Here is a 17,374-nt window from a genome sequence, read left to right as displayed (position 1 = left end):
CAGAAAATGGCATAAAATAATTTGAACAGGTGATTCTTATCAGGTAAAATATTAAGGCTTAAAGGGAATGCAGGTACGCAGCAGAAATATGTTGGTCTGTGGTTCTTAAGGAGCAAAGGAAGGGCTGTATGAAGTTGTGTTCTGGAGTATCCCATCTATAGCCATGATGTGGAGGCACAGAAGGTATCCATGTGGCAGGGGTCACTTGTTGTGTTTACTTGTTTAAATTGGACAGTGGATTAATTGTGTGTAAATGCTCTTTGTGCCTTTTAGGTTTTGGTTACTTCTCAGTGCAGTATTGCTGATGAAGGATGCAGCGGGTCAAGACGGTAAGTTAGATTAGACTATGCACATTGATGCTTTGTGCTTGCTCAAAGTTTTTAAAAAAGTAACTTTTTCCTTGTTTCCATTCAACCCTGGCCCTCTTCCCAAATGTGGAATAAAAAAAAAAAAACTGCTCCTCATCGGTATGGTGTAGTAGCATGGGATTCTGTGGCTCAGCCTGTAAAAGCCCCCTACCTTCATCGGCGGCCTGAGGTGGAAGATTTTAGTTCGAGTGTCGTAGCCATGGAGACTAGCTCTGTGGTCTCTGACCAAGATGTGAAATTCAGTGAGGTTGATGTTCAGTCAAACTGGGCTTCTGGCAGTCAACAAGGTTCCTCAGAGGTTCTAATTGAACGTGAATCTGCAGGCCCTTACCGGTCTGTTGTCCATCGTGACCAGAAGTTTCCTGGAGCTGTATCTGAAACCCAGCTGCTGGCTTCCTCTTCCGTTGATGCATGGAGCTCTGAACCTAGTGTTGCACTAGAAACCACTGAGTTGTCCAGTAGCCTTTTTAAACAAGGGCAGTTGCACCAGGGTTCTTCTGTCGGCTTGGACTCTGTATCCAGAGCTCAAGGCTTCCAGAGGCCGTACACTGGTTCATGGGTGCAAAAGGAAACCGTCCAGTCTGGTCCTAGCCACAGGGTTCCATCCTCAGGCCAGACAACACGCCCCCCTTATCGTGGTCCATCCCATCATCATCCTCGGGGCCCACAACGTGGCCTTTCTTTACACAGCAGTCCGTTAAGTAAGACGGACCCAGGTTTTGTACCTCAGACGAAATTGAGCCTCTCTTCTCTGGCTAGTGAAAGCCTCGGTGTGGGTCCAGCCAGGGATCCTCAACAAAGCGACAGGTGGCCCCCTACTTGGGTAGCAAGCAAATGGCAGCCGTCTAACCCCCAATCTGAGATGTGGGGTTCTGGTGTCCCCTCCACTGGCTACGACGTTGATGGGGATGATGCACAAAAAAGGCACGGGTTTCCTGGACGCCCACATTCCCAGGATATGCACAAAGGCCAGCACTCCGGCCCTTACCGCCCCTGGCAATGGTCTCCTCAATCCCACATGTGGGGTTCTGGTGTCCCCTCCACTGGCTATGACGCTGATGGGGATGATGCACGAAAAAGGCACTGGTTTCCTGGACGCCCACATTCCCAGGATATGCACAAAGGCCAGCACTCCGGCCCCTACCGCCCTTGGGAACAATCCCAGAGGTGGGGTTCTGGTGTCCCCTCCATTGGCTACGACGTTGATGGGGATGATTCACGAAAAAGGCACGGGTTTCCTGGACGCCCACATTCCCAGGATATGCACAAAGGCCAGCACTCCGGCCCCTACCGCCCTTGGGAACAATCCCAGAGGTGGGGTTCTGGTGTCCCCTCCACTGGCTACGACGTTGATGGGGATGACGCACGAAAAAGGCACGGGTTTCCTGGACGCCCACATTCCCAGGATATGCACAAAGGCCAGCACCCCGGCCCCTACCGCCCTTGGGAACAATCCCAGAGGTGGGGTTCTGGTGTCCCCTCCACTGGCTACGACGTTGATGGGGATGATGTACCAAAAAGGCACGGGTTTCCTGGACGCCCACATTCCCAGGATATGCACAAAGGCCAGCACTCCGGCCCCTACCGCCCTTGGGAACAATCCCAGAGGTGGGGTTCTGGTGTCCCCTCCACTGGCTACGACGTTGATGGGGATGACGCACGAAAAAGGCACGGGTTTCCTGGACGCCCACATTCCCAGGATATGCACAAAGGCCAGCACTCCGGCCCCTACCGCCCTTGGCAACAATCCCAGAGGTGGGGTTCTGGTGTCCCCTCCGCTGGCTACGACGTTGATGGGGATGACGCACGAAAAAGGCACGGGTTTCCTGGACACCCACATTCCCAGGATATGCACAAAGGCCAGCACCCCGGCCCCTACCGCCCTTGGGAACAATCCCAGAGGTGGGGTTCTGGTGTCCCCTCCACTGGCTACGACGTTGATGGGGATGATGCACGAAAAAGGCACTGGTTTCCTGGACGCCCACATTCCCAGGATATGCACAAAGGCCAGCACTCCGGCCCCTACCGCCCTTGGGAACAATCCCAGAGGTGGGGTTCTGGTGTCCCCTCCACTGGCTACGACGTTGATGGGGATGATGTACCAAAAAGGCACTGGTTTCCTGGACGCCCACATGCCCAGGATATGCTCAAAGGCCAGTCCTCTGGCCCATACCGCCCTCCAGGACAGACTGCCCAATCCCAGGTTTGAGGTTCTCATGTGCCCTCCAGCCATCCCTCTGGCAAGGAGGGGGCACGTAAAGGCTACAGCCATTATGACCGCTTGTATTCCTAAGGTACCGATCAATGCTAGTCTTTGAGCACATCAGACTGATGCCAGATGCTCAAGAAGATGCTCCTCCTGAATCTCGTACTGTAATGCTCAACCAATGAGGCCCTGCAAGTCAAACCTCATCCATCTGTTATGAATTGCTCAAAGGACTTTTCAGCAGCTACTCCATTGGGTGGGACCAGGATTATGTAACTTGAGGGTTTGATGCAGTCTTGAGATGCTGGATGGAGTGATCCTTCTCGTTCTGATTTTTGTGATTTAAATAAAACAAATTACAGTATTGCTGTCTCTGATTCAGTTCTATTTGCATTCAAACTGGTCGAAAAGGCACAACATCCAAGTGAAGGTTCGGCAACCACCTGGTTTTGCAATGTGGTGAATGCATGGGCAGTAACATACCATGTCGCACAGCCACTCTGGTCAGAACCAGGCTTCTTTAATGGGGTGGGCATTTGGGGTGAACTGAAGGGTATTTGTGGGTGCAATATGTGAACCTTTTACCTGCTAGTGTTTTCAAAATGGTCAGTTTAGATGCCCTTACAACTGCAAGGATATTGGTGTGAACAAATGCTCGTTCTAAACCGGCCCAGCTCATGTGTACAAAATGAACCTGTCTGTCTGCTTAGGAAAGTATAGATCATGTATTTAAATTGGTCCTGGATTTCCAGGATCTACACCATCTTCTCCCACCCAGTACCTAGGAATTGGATCTGATGAAGTGGCCAACCACTTATGGTTACCAGATATCATAACTGGGTTTTCCATCCACCAGGTTTTTGTGAATTTTGAAAATGCACATGTGTGCACAACTTGATTAGAAAAAGGCCAAAATTTGAACATGATGCCCAATGTGAAGTAATGCCACACTTTCAAATTGCATTTAAATTCCAGGTCAGTTATTAATCAAGCTTAAAATTATTTGATGGGGGAATCTGTTCTGTGTAATCTAGACATTAAAGTACAACACCCAACTAAAATCACTTCAGTGACTGAATCAATTCCCATACCAGTCTGCAAACAGCTGGACATTTTCCATCACCCTTAAATGATGAGACATTACCGCACCAACTTGATTGTTGTATCTGGGGGAGTTTCACTGGAAGCAGTGTACAGTGAGTGGGTGTGCACTATCCGGGCTAATTGAACTGAATTAATCATATTTATTCATCTAAACAAGTTTACCCAATTCAGGGTCATTAAGCCTATACAGACAAGACACAAGGCAGGAGTCAACTGTGGACAGACCATCTTACACACACACACACAGTGCTAACCAAAATACCACCCCACTACATTTATCTATCCTACTTAACATATCAATTAATTGATGTTCTTAATAATAGAATCAATCATTCCAGCAATTGATAAATGATTAGATTAATTCAACTTGATGCAATGTCTAAAAAATGAAGTTGCCCCGATACCACAACCAATATTGTTAAACTATTACACTTTCTCCTAAATGTTTTATACAGTCAAAACAAGATACTTTGTAAATGTCAATTACCCTACAGTCAAAAACAACAAAGAAAATATAGACCAAGTGAAAGTAATACAAGTGTGTTTCATACCTGACAATAACTACACTACATAGCTGTTCACATTATGACATCACATTTGGGTTCCATGAACACGTTCATAAAAACAATGAACAGGCAAAGCGTCTAGAATGGCAGGGCTTAACATATCACCAAGTAAATGATCCAACATGGCTTGGCATGGTACCTACATGGATCTCTGGCTATGATATCATGATGCCACATTCCATTACTGCTGCTGTCAACCCAGATAAATATCAAAAAATTATTATATGTTCCACAATTATTTCCAACTATTTAATCAAGATGTGCAAAAAGAAAAAAATATATAGAAATGTATAACATAATATCACTACTAACATTTGGATGATAAAGGTAGGAAAGGACACTTAATTGAATTAAAAGTTCCACAAACAAATGAAAAACACAAAGGGAAGTAAAATTTGCACTCAACTCCACCCATGTGATAATCATACAAATGAACAAACCAAAAACCCCCAAATGGAATTGCATGTAAATAATAAATCTACAATAAATGCAACCTGTGGTACTAAACTTTATTACTGATAATGTTTTAACATCAGCAACTACTTTTGAGTGTCCTGTCAGTTATTCATTGGTTCCAATCATTCTGAGTATTCACTCATTGGTTCCTATAATTGGTCAGAAAATGGCAGAGAATAATTTGAACAGGTGATTCTTATCAGGTAAACTATTAGAGGCTTAAAGGGAATGCAGGTACGCAGCAGAAATATGTTGGTCTGTGGTTCTTAAGGAGCAAAGGAAGGGCTGTATGAAGTTGTGTTCTGGAGTATCCCATCTATAGCCATGATGTGGAGGCACAGAAGGTATCCATGTGGCAGGGGTCACTTGTTGTGTTTACTTGTTTAAATTGGACAGTGGATTAATTGTGTGTAAATGCTCTTTTGCCTTTTAGGTTTTGGTTACTTCTCAGTGCAGTATTGCTGATGAAGGATGCAGCGGGTCAAGACGGTAAGTTAGATTAGACTATGCACATTGATGCTTTGTGCTTGCTCAAAGTTTTTAAAAAAGTAACTTTTTCCTTGTTTCCATTCAACCCCTGGCCCTCTTCCCAAATGTGGAATAAAAAAAAAACTGCTCCTCATCGGTATGGTGTAGTAGCATGGGATTCTGTGGCTCAGCCTGTAAAAGCCCCCTACCTTCATCGGCGGCCTGAGGTGGAAGATTTTAGTTCGAGTGTCGTAGCCATGGAGACTAGCTCTGTGGTCTCTGACCAAGATGTGAAATTCAGTGAGGTTGATGTTCAGTCAAACTGGGCTTCTGGCAGTCAACAAGGTTCCTCAGAGGTTCTAATTGAACGTGAATCTGCAGGCCCTTACCGGTCTGTTGTCCATCGTGACCAGAAGTTTCCTGGAGCTGTATCTGAAACCCAGCTGCTGGCTTCCTCTTCCGTTGATGCATGGAGCTCTGAACCTAGTGTTGCACTAGAAACCACTGAGTTGTCCAGTAGCCTTTTTAAACAAGGGCAGTTGCACCAGGGTTCTTCTGTCGGCTTGGACTCTGTATCCAGAGCTCAAGGCTTCCAGAGGCCGTACACTGGTTCATGGGTGCAAAAGGAAACCGTCCAGTCTGGTCCTAGCCACAGGGTTCCATCCTCAGGCCAGACAACACGCCCCCCTTATCGTGGTCCATCCCATCATCCTCGGGGCCCACAACGTGGCCTTCCTTTACACAGCAGGCCGTTAAGTAAGACGGACCCAGGTTTTGTACCTCAGACGAAATTGAGCCTCTCTTCTCTGGCTAGTGAAAGCCTCGGTGTGGGTCCAGCCAGGGATCCTCAACAAAGCGACAGGTGGCCCCCTACTTGGGTAGCAAGCAAATGGCAGCCGTCTAACCCCCAATCTGAGATGTGGGGTTCTGGTGTCCCCTCCACTGGCTACGACGTTGATGGGGATGATGCACAAAAAAGGCACGGGTTTCCTGGACGCCCACATTCCCAGGATATGCACAAAGGCCAGCACTCCGGCCCTTACCGCCCCTGGCAATGGTCTCCTCAATCCCACATGTGGGGTTCTGGTGTCCCCTCCACTGGCTATGACGTTGATGGGGATGATGCACGAAAAAGGCACTGGTTTCCTGGACGCCCACATTCCCAGGATATGCACAAAGGCCAGCACTCCGGCCCCTACCGCCCTTGGGAACAATCCCAGAGGTGGGGTTCTGGTGTCCCCTCCATTGGCTACGACGTTGATGTGGATGATTCACGAAAAAGGCACGGGTTTCCTGGACGCCCACATTCCCAGGATATGCACAAAGGCCAGCACTCCGGCCCCTACCGCCCTTGGGAACAATCCCAGAGGTGGGGTTCTGGTGTCCCCTCCACTGGCTACGACGTTGATGGGGATGACGCACGAAAAAGGCACGGGTTTCCTGGACGCCCACATTCCCAGGATATGCACAAAGGCCAGCACTCCGGCCCCTACCGCCCTTGGGAACAATCCCAGAGGTGGGGTTCTGGTGTCCCCTCCACTGGCTACGACGTTGATGGGGATGATGCACGAAAAAGGCACTGGTTTCCTGCACGCCCACATTCCCAGGATATGCACAAAGGCCAGCACTCCGGCCCCTACCGCCCTTGGGAACAATCCCAGAGGTGGGGTTCTGGTGTCCCCTCCACTGGCTACGACGTTGATGGGGATGATGTACCAAAAAGGCACTGGTTTCCTGGACGCCCACATGCCCAGGATATGCTCAAAGGCCAGTCCTCTGGCCCATACCGCCCTCCAGGACAGACTGCCCAATCCCAGGTTTGAGGTTCTCATGTGCCCTCCAGCCATCCCTCTGGCAAGGAGGGGGCACGTAAAGGCTACAGCCATTATGACCGCTTGTATTCCTAAGGTACCGATCAATGCTAGTCTTTGAGCACATCAGACTGATGCCAGATGCTCAAGAAGATGCTCCTCCTGAATCTCGTACTGTAATGCTCAACCAATGAGGCCCTGCAAGTCAAACCTCATCCATCTGTTATGAATTCCTCAAAGGACTTTTCAGCAGCTACTCCATTGGGTGGGACCAGGATTATGTAACTTGAGGGTTTGATGCAGTCTTGAGATGCTGGATGGAGTGATCCTTCTCGTTCTGATTTTTGTGATTTAAATAAAACAAATTACAGTATTGCTGTCTCTGATTCAGTTCTATTTGCATTCAAACTGGTCGAAAAGGCACAACATCCAAGTGAAGGTTCGGCAACCACCTGGTTTTGCAATGTGGTGAATGCATGGGCAGTAACATACCATGTCGCACAGCCACTCTGGTCAGAACCAGGCTTCTTTAATGGGGTGGGCATTTGGGGTGAACTGAAGGGTCTTTGTGGGTGCAATATGTGAACCTTTTACCTGCTAGTGTTTTCAAAATGGTCAGTTTAGATGCCCTTACAACTGCAAGGATATTGGTGTGAACAAATGCTCGTTCTAAACCGGCCCAGCTCATGTGTACAAAATGAACCTGTCTGTCTGCTTAGGAAAGTATAGATCATGTATTTAAATTGGTCCTGGATTTCCAGGATCTACACCATCTTCTCCCACCCAGTACCTAGGAATTGGATCTGATGAAGTGGCCAACCACTTATGGTTACCAGATATCATAACTGGGTTTTCCATCCACCAGGTTTTTGTGAATTTTGAAAATGCACATGTGTGCACAACTTGATTAGAAAAAGGCCAAAATTTGAACATGATGCCCAATGTGAAGTAATGCCACACTTTCAAATCGCATTTAAATTCCAGGTCAGTTATTAATCAAGCTTAAAATTATTTGATGGGGGAATCTGTTCTGTGTAATCTAGACATTAAAGTACAACACCCAACTAAAATCACTTCAGTGACTGAATCAATTCCCATACCAGTCTGCAAACAGCTGGACATTTTCCATCACCCTTAAATGATGAGACATTACCGCACCAACTTGATTGTTGTATCTGGGGGAGTTTCACTGGAAGCAGTGTACAGTGAGTGGGTGTGCACTATCCGGGCTAATTGAACTGAATTAATCATATTTATTCATCTAAACAAGTTTACCCAATTCAGGGTCATTAAGCCTATACAGACAAGACACAAGGCAGGAGTCAACTGTGGACAGACCATCTTACACACACACACACAGTGCTAACCAAAATACCACCCCACTACATTTATCTATCCTACTTAACATATCAATTAATTGATGTTCTTAATAATAGAATCAATCATTCCAGCAATTGATAAATGATTAGATTAATTCAACTTGATGCAATGTCTAAAAAATGAAGTTGCCCCGATACCACAACCAATATTGTTAAACTATTACACTTTCTCCTAAATGTTTTATACAGTCAAAACAAGATACTTTGTAAATGTCAATTACCCTACAGTCAAAAACAACAAAGAAAATATAGACCAAGTGAAAGTAATACAAGTGTGTTTCATACCTGACAATAACTACACTACATAGCTGTTCACATTATGACATCACATTTGGGTTCCATGAACACGTTCATAAAAACAATGAACAGGCAAAGCGTCTAGAATGGCAGGGCTTAACATATCACCAAGTAAATGATCCAACATGGCTTGGCATGGTACCTACATGGATCTCTGGCTATGATATCATGATGCCACATTCCATTACTGCTGCTGTCAACCCAGATAAATATCAAAAAATTATTATATGTTCCACAATTATTTCCAACTATTTAATCAAGATGTGCAAAAAGAAAAAAATATATAGAAATGTATAACATAATATCACTACTAACATTTGGATGATAAAGGTAGGAAAGGACACTTAATTGAATTAAAAGTTCCACAAACAAATGAAAAACACAAAGGGAAGTAAAATTTGCACTCAACTCCACCCATGTGATAATCATACAAATGAACAAACCAAAAACCCCCAAATGGAATTGCATGTAAATAATAAATCTACAATAAATGCAACCTGTGGTACTAAACTTTATTACTGATAATGTTTTAACATCAGCAACTACTTTTGAGTGTCCTGTCAGTTATTCATTGGTTCCAATCATTCTGAGTATTCACTCATTGGTTCCTATAATTGGTCAGAAAATGGCAGAGAATAATTTGAACAGGTGATTCTTATCAGGTAAACTATTAGAGGCTTAAAGGGAATGCAGGTACGCAGCAGAAATATGTTGGTCTGTGGTTCTTAAGGAGCAAAGGAAGGGCTGTATGAAGTTGTGTTCTGGAGTATCCCATCTATAGCCATGATGTGGAGGCACAGAAGGTATCCATGTGGCAGGGGTCACTTGTTGTGTTTACTTGTTTAAATTGGACAGTGGATTAATTGTGTGTAAATGCTCTTTTGCCTTTTAGGTTTTGGTTACTTCTCAGTGCAGTATTGCTGATGAAGGATGCAGCGGGTCAAGACGGTAAGTTAGATTAGACTATGCACATTGATGCTTTGTGCTTGCTCAAAGTTTTTAAAAAAGTAACTTTTTCCTTGTTTCCATTCAACCCCTGGCCCTCTTCCCAAATGTGGAATAAAAAAAAAACTGCTCCTCATCGGTATGGTGTAGTAGCATGGGATTCTGTGGCTCAGCCTGTAAAAGCCCCCTACCTTCATCGGCGGCCTGAGGTGGAAGATTTTAGTTCGAGTGTCGTAGCCATGGAGACTAGCTCTGTGGTCTCTGACCAAGATGTGAAATTCAGTGAGGTTGATGTTCAGTCAAACTGGGCTTCTGGCAGTCAACAAGGTTCCTCAGAGGTTCTAATTGAACGTGAATCTGCAGGCCCTTACCGGTCTGTTGTCCATCGTGACCAGAAGTTTCCTGGAGCTGTATCTGAAACCCAGCTGCTGGCTTCCTCTTCCGTTGATGCATGGAGCTCTGAACCTAGTGTTGCACTAGAAACCACTGAGTTGTCCAGTAGCCTTTTTAAACAAGGGCAGTTGCACCAGGGTTCTTCTGTCGGCTTGGACTCTGTATCCAGAGCTCAAGGCTTCCAGAGGCCGTACACTGGTTCATGGGTGCAAAAGGAAACCGTCCAGTCTGGTCCTAGCCACAGGGTTCCATCCTCAGGCCAGACAACACGCCCCCCTTATCGTGGTCCATCCCATCATCCTCGGGGCCCACAACGTGGCCTTCCTTTACACAGCAGGCCGTTAAGTAAGACGGACCCAGGTTTTGTACCTCAGACGAAATTGAGCCTCTCTTCTCTGGCTAGTGAAAGCCTCGGTGTGGGTCCAGCCAGGGATCCTCAACAAAGCGACAGGTGGCCCCCTACTTGGGTAGCAAGCAAATGGCAGCCGTCTAACCCCCAATCTGAGATGTGGGGTTCTGGTGTCCCCTCCACTGGCTACGACGTTGATGGGGATGATGCACAAAAAAGGCACGGGTTTCCTGGACGCCCACATTCCCAGGATATGCACAAAGGCCAGCACTCCGGCCCTTACCGCCCCTGGCAATGGTCTCCTCAATCCCACATGTGGGGTTCTGGTGTCCCCTCCACTGGCTATGACGTTGATGGGGATGATGCACGAAAAAGGCACTGGTTTCCTGGACGCCCACATTCCCAGGATATGCACAAAGGCCAGCACTCCGGCCCCTACCGCCCTTGGGAACAATCCCAGAGGTGGGGTTCTGGTGTCCCCTCCATTGGCTACGACGTTGATGTGGATGATTCACGAAAAAGGCACGGGTTTCCTGGACGCCCACATTCCCAGGATATGCACAAAGGCCAGCACTCCGGCCCCTACCGCCCTTGGGAACAATCCCAGAGGTGGGGTTCTGGTGTCCCCTCCACTGGCTACGACGTTGATGGGGATGACGCACGAAAAAGGCACGGGTTTCCTGGACGCCCACATTCCCAGGATATGCACAAAGGCCAGCACTCCGGCCCCTACCGCCCTTGGGAACAATCCCAGAGGTGGGGTTCTGGTGTCCCCTCCACTGGCTACGACGTTGATGGGGATGATGCACGAAAAAGGCACTGGTTTCCTGCACGCCCACATTCCCAGGATATGCACAAAGGCCAGCACTCCGGCCCCTACCGCCCTTGGGAACAATCCCAGAGGTGGGGTTCTGGTGTCCCCTCCACTGGCTACGACGTTGATGGGGATGATGTACCAAAAAGGCACTGGTTTCCTGGACGCCCACATGCCCAGGATATGCTCAAAGGCCAGTCCTCTGGCCCATACCGCCCTCCAGGACAGACTGCCCAATCCCAGGTTTGAGGTTCTCATGTGCCCTCCAGCCATCCCTCTGGCAAGGAGGGGGCACGTAAAGGCTACAGCCATTATGACCGCTTGTATTCCTAAGGTACCGATCAATGCTAGTCTTTGAGCACATCAGACTGATGCCAGATGCTCAAGAAGATGCTCCTCCTGAATCTCGTACTGTAATGCTCAACCAATGAGGCCCTGCAAGTCAAACCTCATCCATCTGTTATGAATTGCTCAAAGGACTTTTCAGCAGCTACTCCATTGGGTGGGACCAGGATTATGTAACTTGAGGGTTTGATGCAGTCTTGAGATGCTGGATGGAGTGATCCTTCTCGTTCTGATTTTTGTGATTTAAATAAAACAAATTACAGTATTGCTGTCTCTGATTCAGTTCTATTTGCATTCAAACTGGTCGAAAAGGCACAACATCCAAGTGAAGGTTCGGCAACCACCTGGTTTTGCAATGTGGTGAATGCATGGGCAGTAACATACCATGTCGCACAGCCACTCTGGTCAGAACCAGGCTTCTTTAATGGGGTGGGCATTTGGGGTGAACTGAAGGGTCTTTGTGGGTGCAATATGTGAACCTTTTACCTGCTAGTGTTTTCAAAATGGTCAGTTTAGATGCCCTTACAACTGCAAGGATATTGGTGTGAACAAATGCTCGTTCTAAACCGGCCCAGCTCATGTGTACAAAATGAACCTGTCTGTCTGCTTAGGAAAGTATAGATCATGTATTTAAATTGGTCCTGGATTTCCAGGATCTACACCATCTTCTCCCACCCAGTACCTAGGAATTGGATCTGATGAAGTGGCCAACCACTTATGGTTACCAGATATCATAACTGGGTTTTCCATCCACCAGGTTTTTGTGAATTTTGAAAATGCACATGTGTGCACAACTTGATTAGAAAAAGGCCAAAATTTGAACATGATGCCCAATGTGAAGTAATGCCACACTTTCAAATCGCATTTAAATTCCAGGTCAGTTATTAATCAAGCTTAAAATTATTTGATGGGGGAATCTGTTCTGTGTAATCTAGACATTAAAGTACAACACCCAACTAAAATCACTTCAGTGACTGAATCAATTCCCATACCAGTCTGCAAACAGCTGGACATTTTCCATCACCCTTAAATGATGAGACATTACCGCACCAACTTGATTGTTGTATCTGGGGGAGTTTCACTGGAAGCAGTGTACAGTGAGTGGGTGTGCACTATCCGGGCTAATTGAACTGAATTAATCATATTTATTCATCTAAACAAGTTTACCCAATTCAGGGTCATTAAGCCTATACAGACAAGACACAAGGCAGGAGTCAACTGTGGACAGACCATCTTACACACACACACACACAGTGCTAACCAAAATACCACCCCACTACATTTATCTATCCTACTTAACATATCAATTAATTGATGTTCTTAATAATAGAATCAATCATTCCAGCAATTGATAAATGATTAGATTAATTCAACTTGATGCAATGTCTAAAAAATGAAGTTGCCCCGATACCACAACCAATATTGTTAAACTATTACACTTTCTCCTAAATGTTTTATACAGTCAAAACAAGATACTTTGTAAATGTCAATTACCCTACAGTCAAAAACAACAAAGAAAATATAGACCAAGTGAAAGTAATACAAGTGTGTTTCATACCTGACAATAACTACACTACATAGCTGTTCACATTATGACATCACATTTGGGTTCCATGAACACGTTCATAAAAACAATGAACAGGCAAAGCGTCTAGAATGGCAGGGCTTAACATATCACCAAGTAAATGATCCAACATGGCTTGGCATGGTACCTACATGGATCTCTGGCTATGATATCATGATGCCACATTCCATTACTGCTGCTGTCAACCCAGATAAATATCAAAAAATGATTATATGTTCCACAATTATTTCCAACTATTTAATCAAGATGTGCAAAAAGAAAAAAATATATAGAAATGTATAACATAATATCACTACTAACATTTGGATGATAAAGGTAGGAAAGGACACTTAATTGAATTAAAAGTTCCACAAACAAATGAAAAACACAAAGGGAAGTAAAATTTGCACTCAACTCCACCCATGTGATAATCATACAAATGAACAAACCAAAAACCCCCAAATGGAATTGCATGTAAATAATAAATCTACAATAAATGCAACCTGTGGTACTAAACTTTATTACTGATAATGTTTTAACATCAGCAACTACTTTTGAGTGTCCTGTCAGTTATTCATTGGTTCCAATCATTCTGAGTATTCACTCATTGGTTCCTATAATTGGTCAGAAAATGGCAGAGAATAATTTGAACAGGTGATTCTTATCAGGTAAACTATTAGAGGCTTAAAGGGAATGCAGGTACGCAGCAGAAATATGTTGGTCTGTGGTTCTTAAGGAGCAAAGGAAGGGCTGTATGAAGTTGTGTTCTGGAGTATCCCATCTATAGCCATGATGTGGAGGCACAGAAGGTATCCATGTGGCAGGGGTCACTTGTTGTGTTTACTTGTTTAAATTGGACAGTGGATTAATTGTGTGTAAATGCTCTTTTGCCTTTTAGGTTTTGGTTACTTCTCAGTGCAGTATTGCTGATGAAGGATGCAGCGGGTCAAGACGGTAAGTTAGATTAGACTATGCACATTGATGCTTTGTGCTTGCTCAAAGTTTTTAAAAAAGTAACTTTTTCCTTGTTTCCATTCAACCCCTGGCCCTCTTCCCAAATGTGGAATAAAAAAAAAACTGCTCCTCATCGGTATGGTGTAGTAGCATGGGATTCTGTGGCTCAGCCTGTAAAAGCCCCCTACCTTCATCGGCGGCCTGAGGTGGAAGATTTTAGTTCGAGTGTCGTAGCCATGGAGACTAGCTCTGTGGTCTCTGACCAAGATGTGAAATTCAGTGAGGTTGATGTTCAGTCAAACTGGGCTTCTGGCAGTCAACAAGGTTCCTCAGAGGTTCTAATTGAACGTGAATCTGCAGGCCCTTACCGGTCTGTTGTCCATCGTGACCAGAAGTTTCCTGGAGCTGTATCTGAAACCCAGCTGCTGGCTTCCTCTTCCGTTGATGCATGGAGCTCTGAACCTAGTGTTGCACTAGAAACCACTGAGTTGTCCAGTAGCCTTTTTAAACAAGGGCAGTTGCACCAGGGTTCTTCTGTCGGCTTGGACTCTGTATCCAGAGCTCAAGGCTTCCAGAGGCCGTACACTGGTTCATGGGTGCAAAAGGAAACCGTCCAGTCTGGTCCTAGCCACAGGGTTCCATCCTCAGGCCAGACAACACGCCCCCCTTATCGTGGTCCATCCCATCATCATCCTCGGGGCCCACAACGTGGCCTTCCTTTACACAGCAGGCCGTTAAGTAAGACGGACCCAGGTTTTGTACCTCAGACGAAATTGAGCCTCTCTTCTCTGGCTAGTGAAAGCCTCGGTGTGGGTCCAGCCAGGGATCCTCAACAAAGCGACAGGTGGCCCCCTACTTGGGTAGCAAGCAAATGGCAGCCGTCTAACCCCCAATCTGAGATGTGGGGTTCTGGTGTCCCCTCCACTGGCTACGACGTTGATGGGGATGATGCACAAAAAAGGCACGGGTTTCCTGGACGCCCACATTCCCAGGATATGCACAAAGGCCAGCACTCCGGCCCTTACCGCCCCTGGCAATGGTCTCCTCAATCCCACATGTGGGGTTCTGGTGTCCCCTCCACTGGCTATGACGTTGATGGGGATGATGCACGAAAAAGGCACTGGTTTCCTGGACGCCCACATTCCCAGGATATGCACAAAGGCCAGCACTCCGGCCCCTACCGCCCTTGGGAACAATCCCAGAGGTGGGGTTCTGGTGTCCCCTCCATTGGCTACGACGTTGATGTGGATGATTCACGAAAAAGGCACGGGTTTCCTGGACGCCCACATTCCCAGGATATGCACAAAGGCCAGCACTCCGGCCCCTACCGCCCTTGGGAACAATCCCAGAGGTGGGGTTCTGGTGTCCCCTCCACTGGCTACGACGTTGATGGGGATGACGCACGAAAAAGGCACGGGTTTCCTGGACGCCCACATTCCCAGGATATGCACAAAGGCCAGCACTCCGGCCCCTACCGCCCTTGGGAACAATCCCAGAGGTGGGGTTCTGGTGTCCCCTCCACTGGCTACGACGTTGATGGGGATGATGCACGAAAAAGGCACTGGTTTCCTGCACGCCCACATTCCCAGGATATGCACAAAGGCCAGCACTCCGGCCCCTACCGCCCTTGGGAACAATCCCAGAGGTGGGGTTCTGGTGTCCCCTCCACTGGCTACGACGTTGATGGGGATGATGTACCAAAAAGGCACTGGTTTCCTGGACGCCCACATGCCCAGGATATGCTCAAAGGCCAGTCCTCTGGCCCATACCGCCCTCCAGGACAGACTGCCCAATCCCAGGTTTGAGGTTCTCATGTGCCCTCCAGCCATCCCTCTGGCAAGGAGGGGGCACGTAAAGGCTACAGCCATTATGACCGCTTGTATTCCTAAGGTACCGATCAATGCTAGTCTTTGAGCACATCAGACTGATGCCAGATGCTCAAGAAGATGCTCCTCCTGAATCTCGTACTGTAATGCTCAACCAATGAGGCCCTGCAAGTCAAACCTCATCCATCTGTTATGAATTCCTCAAAGGACTTTTCAGCAGCTACTCCATTGGGTGGGACCAGGATTATGTAACTTGAGGGTTTGATGCAGTCTTGAGATGCTGGATGGAGTGATCCTTCTCGTTCTGATTTTTGTGATTTAAATAAAACAAATTACAGTATTGCTGTCTCTGATTCAGTTCTATTTGCATTCAAACTGGTCGAAAAGGCACAACATCCAAGTGAAGGTTCGGCAACCACCTGGTTTTGCAATGTGGTGAATGCATGGGCAGTAACATACCATGTCGCACAGCCACTCTGGTCAGAACCAGGCTTCTTTAATGGGGTGGGCATTTGGGGTGAACTGAAGGGTCTTTGTGGGTGCAATATGTGAACCTTTTACCTGCTAGTGTTTTCAAAATGGTCAGTTTAGATGCCCTTACAACTGCAAGGATATTGGTGTGAACAAATGCTCGTTCTAAACCGGCCCAGCTCATGTGTACAAAATGAACCTGTCTGTCTGCTTAGGAAAGTATAGATCATGTATTTAAATTGGTCCTGGATTTCCAGGATCTACACCATCTTCTCCCACCCAGTACCTAGGAATTGGATCTGATGAAGTGGCCAACCACTTATGGTTACCAGATATCATAACTGGGTTTTCCATCCACCAGGTTTTTGTGAATTTTGAAAATGCACATGTGTGCACAACTTGATTAGAAAAAGGCCAAAATTTGAACATGATGCCCAATGTGAAGTAATGCCACACTTTCAAATTGCATTTAAATTCCAGGTCAGTTATTAATCAAGCTTAAAATTATTTGATGGGGGAATCTGTTCTGTGTAATCTAGACATTAAAGTACAACACCCAACTAAAATCACTTCAGTGACTGAATCAATTCCCATACCAGTCTGCAAACAGCTGGACATTTTCCATCACCCTTAAATGATGAGACATTACCGCACCAACTTGATTGTTGTATCTGGGGGAGTTTCACTGGAAGCAGTGTACAGTGAGTGGGTGTGCACTATCCGGGCTAATTGAACTGAATTAATCATATTTATTCATCTAAACAAGTTTACCCAATTCAGGGTCATTAAGCCTATACAGACAAGACACAAGGCAGGAGTCAACTGTGGACAGACCATCTTACACACACACACACACAGTGCTAACCAAAATACCACCCCACTACATTTATCTATCCTACTTAACATATCAATTAATTGATGTTCTTAATAATAGAATCAATAATTCCAGCAATTGATAAATGATTAGATTAATTCAACTTGATGCAATGTCTAAAAAATGAAGTTGCCCCGATACCACAACCAATATTGTTAAACTATTACACTTTCTCCTAAATGTT

General features: G+C 46.2%; 4 protein-coding genes across 8 annotated transcripts; all 4 read left to right on the top strand.

Annotated features, from left to right (window-relative positions):
* The first annotated feature begins 43 nt into the window (after positions 1–43).
* Positions 44–2,938, top strand: LOC143525621 (uncharacterized). Of its 2 annotated transcripts, none has more exons than XM_077019798.1 (3): positions 44–183; positions 274–329; positions 482–2,938. In XM_077019798.1, exons 1-3 carry the CDS (start codon positions 164–166, stop codon positions 2,575–2,577), a joined length of 2,172 nt encoding a protein of 723 aa, XP_076875913.1. In that variant the 5' UTR covers positions 44–163; the 3' UTR covers positions 2,578–2,938. The 2 variants fall into 2 exon arrangements, with proteins under 2 accessions (XP_076875913.1, XP_076875912.1); XM_077019797.1 differs by having other exon boundaries at positions 479–2,938.
* A 1,967-nt stretch (positions 2,939–4,905) lies between these two features.
* Positions 4,906–7,352, top strand: LOC143525620 (uncharacterized). 2 transcript variants are annotated; one of them, XM_077019796.1, is made up of 3 exons: positions 4,906–5,044; positions 5,134–5,189; positions 5,340–7,352. In XM_077019796.1, the coding sequence occupies exon 3, from the start codon at positions 6,126–6,128 to the stop codon at positions 7,098–7,100; it is 975 nt and encodes a 324-aa protein (XP_076875911.1). In that variant the 5' UTR covers positions 4,906–5,044; positions 5,134–5,189; positions 5,340–6,125; the 3' UTR covers positions 7,101–7,352. The 2 variants fall into 2 exon arrangements, with proteins under 2 accessions (XP_076875911.1, XP_076875910.1); XM_077019795.1 differs by having other exon boundaries at positions 5,337–7,352.
* Positions 7,353–9,319: 1,967 nt separating this feature from the next.
* LOC143525619 (uncharacterized) lies at positions 9,320–11,766 on the top strand. 2 transcript variants are annotated; one of them, XM_077019794.1, is made up of 3 exons: positions 9,320–9,458; positions 9,548–9,603; positions 9,754–11,766. In XM_077019794.1, the coding sequence occupies exon 3, from the start codon at positions 10,540–10,542 to the stop codon at positions 11,512–11,514; it is 975 nt and encodes a 324-aa protein (XP_076875909.1). In that variant the 5' UTR covers positions 9,320–9,458; positions 9,548–9,603; positions 9,754–10,539; the 3' UTR covers positions 11,515–11,766. The 2 variants fall into 2 exon arrangements, with proteins under 2 accessions (XP_076875909.1, XP_076875908.1); XM_077019793.1 differs by having other exon boundaries at positions 9,751–11,766.
* A 1,969-nt stretch (positions 11,767–13,735) lies between these two features.
* LOC143525618 (uncharacterized) lies at positions 13,736–16,185 on the top strand. Of its 2 annotated transcripts, none has more exons than XM_077019792.1 (3): positions 13,736–13,874; positions 13,964–14,019; positions 14,170–16,185. In XM_077019792.1, the coding sequence occupies exon 3, from the start codon at positions 14,959–14,961 to the stop codon at positions 15,931–15,933; it is 975 nt and encodes a 324-aa protein (XP_076875907.1). In that variant the 5' UTR covers positions 13,736–13,874; positions 13,964–14,019; positions 14,170–14,958; the 3' UTR covers positions 15,934–16,185. The 2 variants fall into 2 exon arrangements, with proteins under 2 accessions (XP_076875907.1, XP_076875906.1); XM_077019791.1 differs by having other exon boundaries at positions 14,167–16,185.
* The last annotated feature ends 1,189 nt before the right edge of the window (positions 16,186–17,374 follow it).

Source organism: Brachyhypopomus gauderio, chromosome 10 (genome assembly GCF_052324685.1).
Source record: "Brachyhypopomus gauderio isolate BG-103 chromosome 10, BGAUD_0.2, whole genome shotgun sequence".
Taxonomy (NCBI): Eukaryota; Metazoa; Chordata; class Actinopteri; order Gymnotiformes; family Hypopomidae; genus Brachyhypopomus; species Brachyhypopomus gauderio.
The sequence above is the reverse complement of the archived record's forward strand: the minus strand, read 5'-3'. Positions and strand labels throughout refer to the sequence as shown.

What these genes read in the sequence shown, in the direction of transcription:
- LOC143525621 (XM_077019797.1), top strand. Translation starts at nt 164, where the DNA reads ATGATGTGGAGGCACAGAAG. An exon ending in ATGATGTGGAGGCACAGAAG is followed by an intron (nt 184 to 273) that starts GTATCCATGTGG and finishes TGTGCCTTTTAG; the next exon opens with GTTTTGGTTACTTCTCAGTG. An exon ending in GGATGCAGCGGGTCAAGACG is followed by an intron (nt 330 to 478) that starts GTAAGTTAGATT and finishes GGTATGGTGTAG; the next exon opens with TAGCATGGGATTCTGTGGCT.
- LOC143525620 (XM_077019795.1), top strand. Translation starts at nt 5,025, where the DNA reads ATGATGTGGAGGCACAGAAG. An exon ending in ATGATGTGGAGGCACAGAAG is followed by an intron (nt 5,045 to 5,133) that starts GTATCCATGTGG and finishes TTTGCCTTTTAG; the next exon opens with GTTTTGGTTACTTCTCAGTG. An exon ending in GGATGCAGCGGGTCAAGACG is followed by an intron (nt 5,190 to 5,336) that starts GTAAGTTAGATT and finishes GGTATGGTGTAG; the next exon opens with TAGCATGGGATTCTGTGGCT.
- LOC143525619 (XM_077019793.1), top strand. Translation starts at nt 9,439, where the DNA reads ATGATGTGGAGGCACAGAAG. An exon ending in ATGATGTGGAGGCACAGAAG is followed by an intron (nt 9,459 to 9,547) that starts GTATCCATGTGG and finishes TTTGCCTTTTAG; the next exon opens with GTTTTGGTTACTTCTCAGTG. An exon ending in GGATGCAGCGGGTCAAGACG is followed by an intron (nt 9,604 to 9,750) that starts GTAAGTTAGATT and finishes GGTATGGTGTAG; the next exon opens with TAGCATGGGATTCTGTGGCT.
- LOC143525618 (XM_077019791.1), top strand. Translation starts at nt 13,855, where the DNA reads ATGATGTGGAGGCACAGAAG. An exon ending in ATGATGTGGAGGCACAGAAG is followed by an intron (nt 13,875 to 13,963) that starts GTATCCATGTGG and finishes TTTGCCTTTTAG; the next exon opens with GTTTTGGTTACTTCTCAGTG. An exon ending in GGATGCAGCGGGTCAAGACG is followed by an intron (nt 14,020 to 14,166) that starts GTAAGTTAGATT and finishes GGTATGGTGTAG; the next exon opens with TAGCATGGGATTCTGTGGCT.